Here is a 12,929-nt window from a genome sequence, read left to right as displayed (position 1 = left end):
CTAATAAGAGGCAAGAGCCTAGGGGTCACGACCGTAAGATCTTTCGCACCATTGTAATCGTGTTTTATTCCCAGTTTCCCACTTACTACGTAGTATGTACGTACAATTCAGCATGTTTTGTGAGGAACAAAATAATAATACTTTTGAGCCCAAAGAAATACTATTATGATAATATTTATCAAGAATGTAAAATACAACTATTCTCTCAAGACTATTACACTACTTGACAATAAAAATCAATTTCATGGTCAGAGATGAATATTTTTAAACATTTGTTTTTTTTTCTACGTTGAATTAACACTTTCATCTGCTAAGAATCTTATGTAAGGTGGATATGGAAATTAAGAACACAGATTCTCTTTCAACTCTTACTTATATCCTTTTACTTTCCTAAAAGTTTGATAGGAACTTCTGTTGTTAATATGAATAAATTAAAGGAGTTATGCATGCTTCTATCTTTATACTGAACACATATATAATAAGTTTGTAATACTGCAAATAACTCGAAGTTTGGAGTTTTTTCTGATTCGATTATTAACTTATTTGACAACTACATTTTTTAGTTTTCTTGCATGTTAGCGATAGCGCAGACTAGCTAGAGTCTAAAATTAAAATCGATTCCGTAAATAAATTGCCTAAGCTTATGTTAATATGTAAACATCATCCACCTAGCTTTCTTAGTTTGTTCTATCATCAATAAAAAAGTAGGAAAATTGTAGGAAATTTAACTTAGTTTAGAAATTTTTTTAAAGATAAAGGAATCTGATGCTATACATATCTTACAACTATCAAATAAATAATATATTTGTAGTGAAGTAGCCAACTCAAATATTACTATTTAAATTTTCTTGGAGTGAGTTTTTAACCAAGTTTGTTGACAAATTTTGTAATTTTTAATTAATCTTCATGCGTCGTGGATAGAGCCGGACCAATGAAATCCAGGTCCCCATACGGATTAAGGAGAAAATAACATCAAAGTTTTTGTTATACAAACAAAATATGCATACAAAATAAATTGATAGAAACTCTTGTTTTAAATGAATAATATTCTGAAAAACTTATGAATAATAGCATTTTTTGTGTGTATATGTTTCATGCCAATGTGTTCAAGTCCATTGAAATGTTTCATGCCATTAAAATGGAAACCATTTAAATGTTTCATGCCAATGTGTTCAAGTCCGGGCTCTGGTTGTCGAAAAACGATTTTATTTTACAATCAACCTTACAACCGATTCGACAAAAAAACGCATTACATGTATATGCTTAAACATACTACTTTGGAAGCTGAACCACTATAGCTTTAGTTCCGATCATTCGTCGTTTGTATTTGTTAGTCGTAACTCGTACGTCACAATTTAAGGCCAAAGTATATATCTATCACATGTATTTACGAAGTAAGAAGAATAATAATTTATTAGTAATAACTAAAATAAAGGATATATGAAAGAGTTGGCGTAACAATTAACGTCAATATGAAAAAGTTTACTATCACTAACCAATATTCTAGAGGGGACAGCTAAGATCACACTACAGTCCGTCTATACAAAAGGCATTTCGTTACACGTGCGTGTACGTATTCTTTTTCCCTACAAATACACACTAATAATAAGAAAACGAGTAATCACTCCATTCAAATACAACGTGTCCATCTAGTTTTAGACTTTTTCATCTCCGACCAATTCAATTTAAGGCAAATTTGATTTAGAGAGGAGTTTTACTATAAATGGCTAAATGTCATACATCTAAAAAGCCCTCCACAAAGATCTTTGATCTCCAATTCCTTAGTGGACTGCTGTCACGTGTCCAATACTTTCAAATTTTGGTTTCACATGTTAATTTGTAATTATGAGTTACTATATAAACATAATGAATGACCTTGAAGAAGTATTAGAGCTTCACAACCAACCCCATTACCGAAGTATTTGAATCATTTTTCTTCCTCTTAAACTAATTTAATCGCACGAGATTAGACCATAGGTCACGTTGCGGTCGACACGCAAAGTAATTTTAAAGCTTAAATATATGATTGACCAAGTTTAGCATAGTTTTATAATCTGGAAGATAGATTATTAGTTAACTAAACGCTTCTTGAATACGACTGTAACATCTTAATGTTCAAATGTAAATTTACAAGAAAACTATGTATTGAAATACTTAATTCTTAAGATTATTCGGATATTATGTCGAGCCTAAAATTTAAAGTTCTTTTTTATTTTTCTAAAAATGTAAAATACCACCAAGTCAAGGTAAACATTTCTCCCCGAATCTAGATCAACGTGGGTCTAATAATAGAGTTCGTAAGACTTGAACTTGTTTATTTTGTTACTACGACCAATCTGCTTCCGCATCTGCATTACTACGTTATCTTTGAAGCACCCTCGACTTTTAATTTGTTCATTCTCTTTTGTCTTTAAACCTCGTGATTGATTTAATTGTTTAATTAAAATCAATGGAACACAAAAGTCTTTTTAATTAATGTTATTAGTTAGTACCGTGATACCAAGTCTTCTGTATTTTCTAACATAATTAATAAATAGTCTGGTGTGTACTCCAAAACTTTCTTAATAACAAATAAATACAAGTATATATACTTTGCGTTACAATGTTTGGCGTTTTACATAGGATCGTATGATTCGTATCTAAAGTTCTTAACAATGTAAATGTACCATATGCATGCATGGGTATAGGTTTGTAACATTTGTTATCCTAATGTCTAAAAGAAACCTACAAAATGCTACTCGTGCACAAATTGATTTACCATCACTACGTAGGAACTAGATTCATCAGTTATATGTTTGCACAGAAAAAAAAGATTCATCAGTTAAAAAGGATTCATCAGTTATAGAAATTAATTGTTTGTTCATTCATTGATTATAATAGCATTAATAACACTCTTTCTTTTTATGTTATACGTAGTTCCCTTTCAAGAAAAACATGTTATTGGTATAGAGTAAAAAACAATAACAAAGACTAAAACAAAACATTTTGGCTCTAGGTTTGACTTTATGGAAGCACATTTTGTCCCCACAAAAAAAAACACCTTTTATAGAATATAGATAACAGAAATTTTCAAATAAGTTTCCGAATAGTGGAAACAAGTTTCTTTCATATGGTCTCTATATTTCACTATAAATAATCATCAAAACCTCCCATTATATTTCGTTTATATCACAAGCAAACCGATCCATCAAAACTTCACAAAACTCACACACATTGTTCAAATTACTCGATCATCGGATACNTAATGTCTCATCAGGGTGCGAGTCTCCTATCCAAATTAGCCTCCGGTGACAAGCATGGAGAAGCTTCGCCGTACTTCGACGGCTGGAAAGCTTACGACAATAATCCTTATCATCCAACTCATAATCCACAAGGTGTTATTCAAATGGGTCTCGCCGAGAATCAAGTTCGTCTCCTTATATAATTCATACCACCTAGTAATGAATGAGTTCGTTACTTTTTTTCTTCTTCTAATACGTTTTCCTATTTTATTTATGTTTTTTTTCTTTTCAGCTTTGTTCAGATTTGATCAAGGATTGGATAAAGGAAAATCCACATGCATCTATTTGCACGGCGGAGGGAGTTGATTCTTTCTCCGACATAGCTGTTTTTCAAGATTATCACGGTCTCAAACTATTTAGACAGGTATGATCTCATTTCTTATAAGTTCTGTAATCGTATTATATATATAAGGTATATACTTATGTTACAGTATCAAGTGTTTTTTTATGCTTGAACTACTAATTATATAAATCAATGGAAGTGGTAAATTAAATATTGTATAATATATAGCTCATTCACGTATGTTTTGTATAGTGATACTATTATATACCTTACATTTATGGGAGATTATGATTCGAATTTTTTTCTAGTCTTGGGAATTTTTTCCTTTTTCTTTTTCTTTTTCTTTTGGGAATTAATTTGAGATGTGTAAATTACTAGAACTAATGATTTGTTTTTTAAATAATGGTTATTTTGGGGATGGAAAATAAATAGGCGATTGCGGCGTTTATGGAGAGAGCGAGAGGCGGAAGAGCGAGTTTTGAGGCGGACAGGGTGGTGATGAGCGGAGGAGCCACCGGAGCAAATGAGACGCTCATGTTCTGTCTTGCTGATCCCGGCGACGCTTTTCTCGTCCCTACTCCTTATTATGCCGCGTACGTTTTTACACACACACTTTGTTAGTATTCAAATAAATATTAGTTTACCAATTAATAATAACTTGAAAAGACATACTATGATTAGTGATTTTTGGTGTTATAAAATAAAATTAGTGATTTTGATACTAAACTAAAACTACTCGAAAAGGGCTAAAGGTTTAGTTACTTTATAATACATATTTTTTTTTGTTGCTTGGTCAACTCAAAACCAAAATCTCTTTTGATAATGGGTTTCAGGATAATTAAAAATTGTAATAGATTATAACTCATTTTGATTGATTCAATATTTTGGTAAGCAACATACAACCACACAAGTTGCAACTGTATATAAATCGACCGTTGACTCTTAACAAAAGTCAAACCACTAATTAACACTTAGTTGACTTACTCTTCACTCTCAGAACTAATCAATGATTACTTTGTTAAACATATCAGATTCGACAGAGACTTAAGGTGGAGGACTGGAATTAGAATAATCCCTGTGGACTGTAACAGCTCAAACAATTTCCAGGTTACAAAACATGCCCTAGAATCAACATACCTTGCATCCCAAGAAACTGGTATCAAGATCAAAGGCTTGATTCTCGCGAACCCATCAAACCCTCTTGGAACAACTCTCCATCGAGAAGTTCTTGAAACCATTGTTAACTTCATCAACGACAAGCAAATTCATTTAGTCTGCGACGAAATCTACGCTGCCACCGTTTTTACTGAGCCAGGATTCATCAGTGTCGCAGAGATCATCCAAGAGATGGATCATGTTAACCGAGACCTGATCCATATCGTTTACAGTCTCTCAAAGGACATGGGTCTTCCCGGTTTCCGAGTTGGAGTGGTTTACTCTTACAACGATGCTGTTGTGTCCTGCGCAAGGAGGATGTCGAGTTTTGGATTGGTCTCCTCGCATACACAAAGTTTTCTAGCTGCTATGTTGTCTGATCAGAGATTTGTGGATAACTTTCTTATTGAGGTTTCGAAGAGAGTAGCAAAGAGACATCGTATGTTCACGGAAGGGCTTAAAGAGATGGGTATATCTTGCTTGAGAAGTAACGCCGGTTTATTCGTCTTGATGGATTTAAGGCAGATGCTTATAGATCAAACCTTTGAGTCCGAAATGGCGCTTTGGCGGGTGATTATCGATAAGGTCAAGATTAATGTATCTCCTGGCTCGTCGTTTCACTGCTCTGAGCCAGGTTGGTTCCGAGTTTGCTTTGCTAATATGGACGAAGACACACTCCAAACTGGACTTGAGCGAATCAAAGACTTTGTGCTTGGAGACAGAGCCAACAAGGTTAATAATAACTGTAAGTGCCGTTGCAACAACAAAAAGGAGAACAAGAAACGTAAGAGTTTTCAAAAGAATCTCAAGCTGAGTTTCTCGTCGATGATGTACGAGGAACATGCTAGGTCACCAAAGTTGATGTCCCCTCATTCACCATTGCTCCGAGCTTAAAATCGGTTCTATGATTATACTCAACTAGATTGTGTCTATATCTATATGTAGATGACTCAATAAACAGAATATGTATATTGAAAGTATCTAACTATCTCTGTATACTGCTATATAAGAATTTTAACAAGTAAATGTTCACCTTCCAATGAGCACATAGTAATAATCGAAATAATTGAATGAAACATGTTCTTTTTTTCTGTAGCTTGCACCTCAAGCTACAACTTTGTCCTGTTATCTTACACTTCTAGCTACAGCTTTGTTATGTAGTTGAACCAACCACTCAAAAATTATCAAATATCATTGACTACTCCAATTAGTACAAGAACAAGTAACCATTGAGACTTCTCTGTTTCATCTATGGATAAAAAAGTATACAACATACATATATACTTCTTCTCATAGATTTGATTTCATTATATAAAGTAGTACCAAAACCATATTTTATAACACAAATCTCTGCAGAGAAATCTCGTAAAAATCTGAAATTAGGTTAAAAAGAAAAGATTACAAACTAACTCATCTGATAACTACAAGTCTTAAGCTCAACGTTATCAATCTCCAAAACATCAGTCGGGAAATCACATCCACCGTCACTCGTCATCCTCTTCTTCTTCTCTGATTCTTGTCCATCAAGCAAATCACAAGGCTTAGGATCAACACCACTAGTAACACCTTCAACATCACTACACATCCAAATCACTTTCTTATGCTTAACCGCCATAGAGATCGTAGCATTCGATATACAAATCCCAGTAAAAGGATCTCCAGAGATTCCTTCCAACCTCCCCGCCATGGAAACATTCTCAGCCACAATATCTCTGTAATTGATTCCGGTTATCTCCGGTAGAGCATGAGGGTCGTAATGAGAATCAGCGTGAGCTTTGTAGTTCCCGGTCATCCAAAACACCCACTTCATCGTGTGTAGACTCATCCCTTTCACGTATATGTTCTTCACGAAAGCTCCTCTCCCCACGGCGGTTTTGATCCGTACGCCGGACTCTGTTTGGTACGCCGTGATGTCTTCAGCTCTCACGTCTTCGATTCCGCCGGACATCTCGCTTCCGAGCGCGATCGCCGCGCTGTAAGGTGAGATACATGTTAATCTACGGATCAGGAGGTGCTTCGTCGGCATCCCGAACGAGATACCGTACTCGTCCCACCCGCTTTTCACGGCGATGCAGTCGTCGCCGGAGATTATGTAACAGTCTTCGATCCTCGTGTTCGTGCATGAATCTGAACCACACGTCGAAATCAATTTAAAATCAAGAAACTAAAAAAACTAACGATTCGGTTTCATCGGTGGAGACGAAGTACGAACCTGGATTGATACCGTCGGTGTTCGGAGATTTCACCGGAGCGATGATCGTGACGCCTTTGACGATGATATTGCTGCCACGTAGGATAAGTTTTTATTAATATTCTTATTTGATAAATATATTAATCGTGCGGCTGTTGTGATGAGGGTGCATGGTATATAGATGAGAGTGAGATACAGGAGATAATTAAACCTGCTGTAAACCGGGTGGATGTTCCAAGATGGAGAATCAAGGAACGTTAGATTAGAGATCTGAATTGTATTTGAGAACATTATCTCGATCAGGTACGGTCGAGTGTATTTTAATTTGCCACCGTGGAATTTTTGCCACCAAAACGATCCTTGACCGTCGATTGTACCATTGTTCCCTATAAAATAACATCCAACGGCTCTTATTTTGTTCTCTCTGTTTTTTTTTTCGAAAAAAAAAGAAAAGAAGATGATGAAGCTTTTACCGGTGATAATTACGTCGGAGAGATTAGTTCCGAAGATGAGACTAGCGAATCTTCCCCCGGCGGCATCACGTCCTCGTCCGTACGAAGGCAAAGCTTTTAGAATTGGGTATTCGTTCAAGTCTTGAGCGGCGAGAAGGGTAGTCTTTGTGAAGAAACAGAGTGAAGTGGCTTGTGAGGTTGAAACTTCCGGTGAGCCATTTTCCGGCAGGGACAAAGAGCTGAGCTCCGCCGTCTGATGAGTATTGGCTGAGATGATCGACGGCGCTCTGGAACGCCTTCGTGTTTAGGGTCTTGCCGTCTCCGACGCCACCGAACTCTGTTATGGAGGCACTGTGGGATCTGCAAGTGATTGCTGTGTACTCGAATGTTTCATATGACTGTGATACCTTTCTTCCTTGAGAAGAGGTTACGAGGTTCGAGAGGGTTATGATGGTAACTATACAAGCGAGTATGTTCGTCATGGTTTTGTATCTGAAACAAGAAGAAGAAAAAAAGAGAAGAGTTTAGATTAGGAAACAATATGGTTTTATGTTAATGATGCTTAATGAACAACTAATATTTGAAAGCAAAGCAAAATGGTGTTTATAAATATACATGCATGTGTGTTTCTGTTAGTTGGAGAGAGGAAGAGAATTAACTTGTGACTTGTGAGCCTTTTGTGAATGTGGATGAAGCTAAATGGTTTTGATGAGGAAGGGAGTGGAGAGAATTAAGTATTTATAAGTGGAGAAATAATGGAGAAAGATACGAAATTTTTTGTCTGAGTGTGTTGCTGATCTTATAAGTTCAGCAATGATTTTATCTCTTAGTGGTATCAATTGATTGGGAGATATAGCGGCGATAACATTGTCTTCAGAAAATGCTGAAAATAGTAGCAAACAGAAACATATCCTTTTTGTGGATTGTGGTATATATACTTGCTAACAGAGGTATGTCGTTACTATGACCATACTTGTTTTAAACGTAAAAAGTGAAAAATTCTAGTACTGATCACTAGAAAGAAGAGACTAAATGGATTATTATGTTTATAAGGCTGTGTGATCACTCTCTAAATCGAAGTCCTCCTAATCAAGTTCAATGGCATCATTGCTCTATACATATATATAATAGAAAAGCATAAAACGATCATTCGCCTCAATCATACTTTAAATTTTTTTACATGTATCTTCCCAAACATATAACAATCATAATTTGTTTTAAACTGTGAGAGAATGTGAGGTGAACAACGTCAATTCCTTTATTTCGCAGACTCACGGGTTTTGATGTTTCAGTTTTTATTTTCTTTCTAAAACAGATAATACAAGAATGGGTGATTGTCTCCTTGTGACCTGTGACTTATGAGAGTAGAGTACATACATCAGATTTGTCTTTTTCGACGTGGCTACTAAATTCTACATGTATATACCATTTTATACTCCTCGGTAGTTACTACTTACGGCAATTATAAATTTGTAACTAAATTTTACTATGGTAACTGTTAAAGTGAAGTACATGGACTAATGCATACAAGAGCAATTCTCCGATTGAGAATGTGTCAGGCCATGTTAAGTTAAAGAGAAGCTTACAAATACAATATTAGATTAGATTATCCTTAGTATAGTCTTAAGTTTGATTATTGTTGTTTTTTTGGTTTGCGAAGTAGGCTCCTCGTGAACTTTGGGGGTGTCCCACTTCCACTCCACTCATCATCCCACTTCTGCCGACCCACTTCTCACGCCTCCATACTTACTCACGTTCACGGGTGCTTATGCTTATCTTACCTTTTCAGTTTATTAATATTTTAATACAAAACCTGTTTCTTTCTCGGAAAACTATATTAATCTCTCTATTTGCCATAACAACCACCAGAAAATTACATCTAGTCAGCATTCATATACTCTTGTTTTAGTTTTTTTAAATATTGATTTGAATAAACAGAAGATGTTATCGTATTGAATACATGTACTGTACACGTTGTCTTTTTATACACGCACATTCCACAAAATTGCAGAACTTTTTAATTCCCCATTTCTAGGCTGCAAACAATGGATTGCTTAGGTCAAGCTTCTGGTTTGAAACTTTAAAACATGACATATTCAAGATTTTGTTTTCCTATTATGACCAAAATAACTAAATAATATAGTAAAAGTACATTGCGTAGTGTGGGGATGTAATTCTCATTTCTTCTAAACTTATGTTTATCTACACGAAAAGTGAAAACTCAGGCAGAAAATGTTAACGTGAAAAAAGCTTCAGAAATAAACAATATTATCAAGAGATGGAACCTCTATTGCTTTCTTCTCTAGCGGTCGCTGAGAGTTTATCCTCTAAAATCTGAAGCAAGTCATGGTACTGAGCGAAACCCAGGTGAGACTGAAACAACGAACGAACAAGTTTTAAAGAGGAGACCTACAAGTGGTGAGATGGGGAGTGATTGTTATGGAAACAAGAGTTACCTGTAATGTCATGCTATATGCTTTCCACAACCGTAGATCATACCGGAAAATATCATAAAGAACCTGCGTTGTGACAATTAAAGAAACAGTCTGGCTATGTCAATGTGATGCTTTAAAGCCAGTGATAACGGTGGAAATCTAAAAGATTTATACCTCGGACCGTTGTAATAGAGTGGCAAGAACAACTATCCATTCTTTGAACTTGACAGAACACATCTGAGCCAATAGAAACTCTGCATCTAACCGGTTCTGTAGCTCACTCATTTGCAGCTGAGGACATTTAATTGTAGAATTTAAGGTAAGGTAAAGTTACTCAACAATGCAGAGACTTTTACGATGCCATAGGGATCTTATGTGTTTGGTTTGCACATGTTTCAAGCAGCAGAATTAGAGAATAAGAGTTTTGAGCATGAAAGAGACCACAATGGAGTTGATTCTTACCTTTTGCCCAATCAGCTCAAGTCCTGCAGCAAAATTCTGCAGCTGCGCACAACCATATCTTTCTCGTTGAAGAAAATCCTGGAGTTTTGGCATCGTTAATGGATATACTTTATTGGGTCCAAGCATAAAAAGGTGAAAGATACAGATTGCCTACGTACCACAATATCAAACTGGGTGCCTTTGACGAATGCAACAAGCTTTGAAAGTTCTTTACCAGACATCAAGTAACTGGCATGACTTTCAAGTATGCTCTTTACAGAAGCAACATGAGGACTTTGCTCTTTGAACGAGGAGCTGCATCAGAGTCACGTTAATCAAATAAAAATTGATCAGAAGGTAACTGTATTACTTTAGCAATAAAAAACCAGAATCAGAGTTGTAGTTTCCACCTCTTATCGAGTGATGATTTCTTGTGGCTGGAACCGAAAATAAGAAACCCGAGAAGCTTAGGTGATAATGAATCTGACTCTGTTGGCGCCTGCTCAATGTCTCTTCCAGATCTTAGCAAGAACCTCACCTTACAGCATAATTGTCATAGACAAACATCATTACTCAGGATTCACGTTTTGAATTACCCATTTTAAACAAACAACAAGAACATCAAATACATACTAGCTCTCCAGCAAGATCATAAAGGGACTCATCAAGTGTAGCCTGCAAATTTACAAATAAACTTTCTTTAAGAACAGAAAGAAGAAATTTGACAAGATATAAATTTTACATGCGACAGCCAAAATTACCTGCAATAGCCGCAATGCACAGTACTGACTGACAGCAACACCTTCCAGTTTGGCAATCACCTGCACAATTTCTATACTTAATTGTACGCTTCGAAACATAGTGTAACAGAATTCTACAGAGTTCCATAATAAACAGAAGAATGCATTTTGCTGATACACCACTATTTAACTAAACATATTCGAGGGTTACGGATTTCTGAGTCTTACAAGTATATAGCACGCTGCAGTTCGATACCATCTTCGCTGGAAGCAGTCTTCAAACAACCTAGAACGCAAAATAGAATATCAAGTTTCATAGCATAGAAAACAGTTTAGTCAACAAAAAGAGCAGAAAAGATCGGCAAAGTTGGCCATAAGAGTTATAAGAAACAAACGAGAAAACAAAGGCCAAACACAGAGACAGTGAAACATACGTTGTTGATATCCCAGCAGCAGAAAATAAATCAGCCCAGTGTCGGGCATCAGTTTTTCTGGCTACATTCACTACCACATCATAGTACTCCGGGAAATTTTTGATTAAATCACAGGCTTTTCTCAAAAGAGATAACTTTTTAAGATGTCCAGGTCCTGAAATCTGGTTCCGGTTTGGATTTGGCCTGAAATTTGTAATATGCCACAAGTTTAAGAAAAAAGTCAAATTATGTGAAGCAAGATTAGAAGGTTAGGTAAAAATTACAAAGGAAGGGGATACTTTATAAAAGATTGATAGCATTAGGTACCTAGAAATCTCGGCATCAAAAACAGTAAAAAGAAGCCACTCCAGACAATGGGAGAAGTGAGGTTTCTCTGCTGATAATTGTGCTAAGAGTAACGCCTCTTCATTTTTGTCTCTCTGTCCACAATATGAGAAAAACAGAATAAGATTCTGAGAAAATGAATAAAGGAAGAGAGAAGAGATCATTCTAACTTAAGAAAAGAGAGACCAGGACCAACAATACCTGAAGGAGGTGGCGGAGCAGGCAATGTAGTATAGTCTGAGCCTGGGGTGTAGGCTCAAAACATGGAAACTCTGCGCTTGCCGAAAATGACATCCTCTGAGAAACTCCAACAACAACACCAACGTTTGGTAAAAGTCCCAGGGGATACACCTCGCGATCAAATTCCAACTCTGGATCCAACTAAAAGATGGAACAAAAAATGCAATAAACTTGATAGGTCAGTGAAAAAGTTGAATTTATAAGGGGGATGTGTTTGAATGTAAATGTTACAGACAATAAAAATCAGAACAAAAAGAAGCTAGCTACCTGCAGGAAATCCTCTTGCATAAAAGGGTCTTCCCCTAGAGAAGGATACCAAACCTGTAATATAGAATTTTAGCAATAAACAAATCAGGAAAGTACGAAAGACAGGGATCAAATAGAGAGTTACTGTCAGACACTTGGGGGCAAGGCAATCCAAGAAAGAGAAAAGAAAGAAGAAAACTAGAAAAGTGGACATAACAAGTAGCTCTGACAGAAGAACTACCTGCATTCCTCGGTGCCCATAATCTAGCCAAGATACTTCCTCGACAAGATTTGTCTTTTCCTCCGATTGACCACATGTCACCCAAAATAGTTCAACTGAGTCTGTAAGTTCCCTTTCTCGTCCATCAACCAAATCAAGAAGTGAAAGCTCCCCATTTCCCCTCAGTATAAGACATCTATGGAGACCATAAAGGCATTTAGTATGACAGCATAAACTGAAAGGATGTTCTACTCTATTCATGATTACCTTGAGGGTTCCCTGTCTGGCAAATCAGAAGAAAGATCGTTATCCAACTCGCATTCTCTCGGATGCTGGTCAGGAACAAATCGTATTGCTGCTGGATGGCTCTTTGCAGTCATGATGGACAACTCTCTTACTGTGGAAAGCTGTTTGTCATTTAATCACTTTAAGGTGCATGAAAAGCAACTCAAGCGCTCACATTTGGAAGTTAAAAAGGTATATTTTA

At 36.2% G+C, this 12,929-nt stretch overlaps 4 protein-coding genes across 4 annotated transcripts in view; 1 reads left to right on the top strand and 3 right to left on the bottom strand.

The window, feature by feature from the left end:
- Positions 3,266 to 5,725, top strand: LOC104788442 (1-aminocyclopropane-1-carboxylate synthase-like protein 1). The gene is made up of 4 exons (XM_010514196.1): positions 3,266 to 3,406; positions 3,524 to 3,645; positions 3,997 to 4,157; positions 4,596 to 5,725. Exons 3-4 carry the CDS (start codon positions 4,012 to 4,014, stop codon positions 5,611 to 5,613), a joined length of 1,164 nt encoding a protein of 387 aa, XP_010512498.1. The 5' UTR covers positions 3,266 to 3,406; positions 3,524 to 3,645; positions 3,997 to 4,011; the 3' UTR covers positions 5,614 to 5,725.
- On the bottom strand, positions 5,937 to 8,458 carry LOC104788441 (probable polygalacturonase). Its single transcript, XM_019246187.1, is given in 6 exon segments — positions 5,937 to 6,846; positions 6,932 to 7,002; positions 7,122 to 7,296; positions 7,384 to 7,523; positions 7,525 to 7,854; positions 7,978 to 8,458. Coding segments are annotated over 5 exon segments (1,428 nt in total). The 5' UTR covers positions 7,845 to 7,854; positions 7,978 to 8,458; the 3' UTR covers positions 5,937 to 6,124.
- LOC104788440 (RAB6A-GEF complex partner protein 1-like) lies at positions 9,516 to 12,894 on the bottom strand. Its single transcript, XM_010514194.1, has 15 exons — positions 12,710 to 12,894; positions 12,464 to 12,638; positions 12,244 to 12,297; positions 11,938 to 12,117; positions 11,719 to 11,831; positions 11,413 to 11,595; positions 11,207 to 11,264; positions 11,000 to 11,059; positions 10,872 to 10,913; positions 10,649 to 10,776; positions 10,418 to 10,553; positions 10,260 to 10,337; positions 9,972 to 10,088; positions 9,819 to 9,881; positions 9,516 to 9,735 (listed from the first exon to the last, which is right to left on the bottom strand). Exons 1-15 carry the CDS (start codon positions 12,820 to 12,822, stop codon positions 9,634 to 9,636), a joined length of 1,602 nt encoding a protein of 533 aa, XP_010512496.1. The 5' UTR covers positions 12,823 to 12,894; the 3' UTR covers positions 9,516 to 9,633.
- LOC104789823 (RAB6A-GEF complex partner protein 1-like) overlaps positions 12,857 to 12,929 on the bottom strand; it is a 7,060-nt gene continuing 6,987 nt past the window's right edge. Inside the window, exon 10 of the mRNA XM_010515465.2 lies at positions 12,857 to 12,867. Within this exon, the coding sequence (XP_010513767.1) occupies positions 12,857 to 12,867 (11 nt within the window). The remainder of the gene's footprint in view (positions 12,868 to 12,929) is intronic.

Source organism: Camelina sativa, chromosome 5, assembly GCF_000633955.1.
Source record: "Camelina sativa cultivar DH55 chromosome 5, Cs, whole genome shotgun sequence".
Taxonomy (NCBI): domain Eukaryota; kingdom Viridiplantae; phylum Streptophyta; class Magnoliopsida; order Brassicales; family Brassicaceae; genus Camelina; species Camelina sativa.
This window is presented reverse-complemented; position numbering and strand designations above follow the sequence as displayed.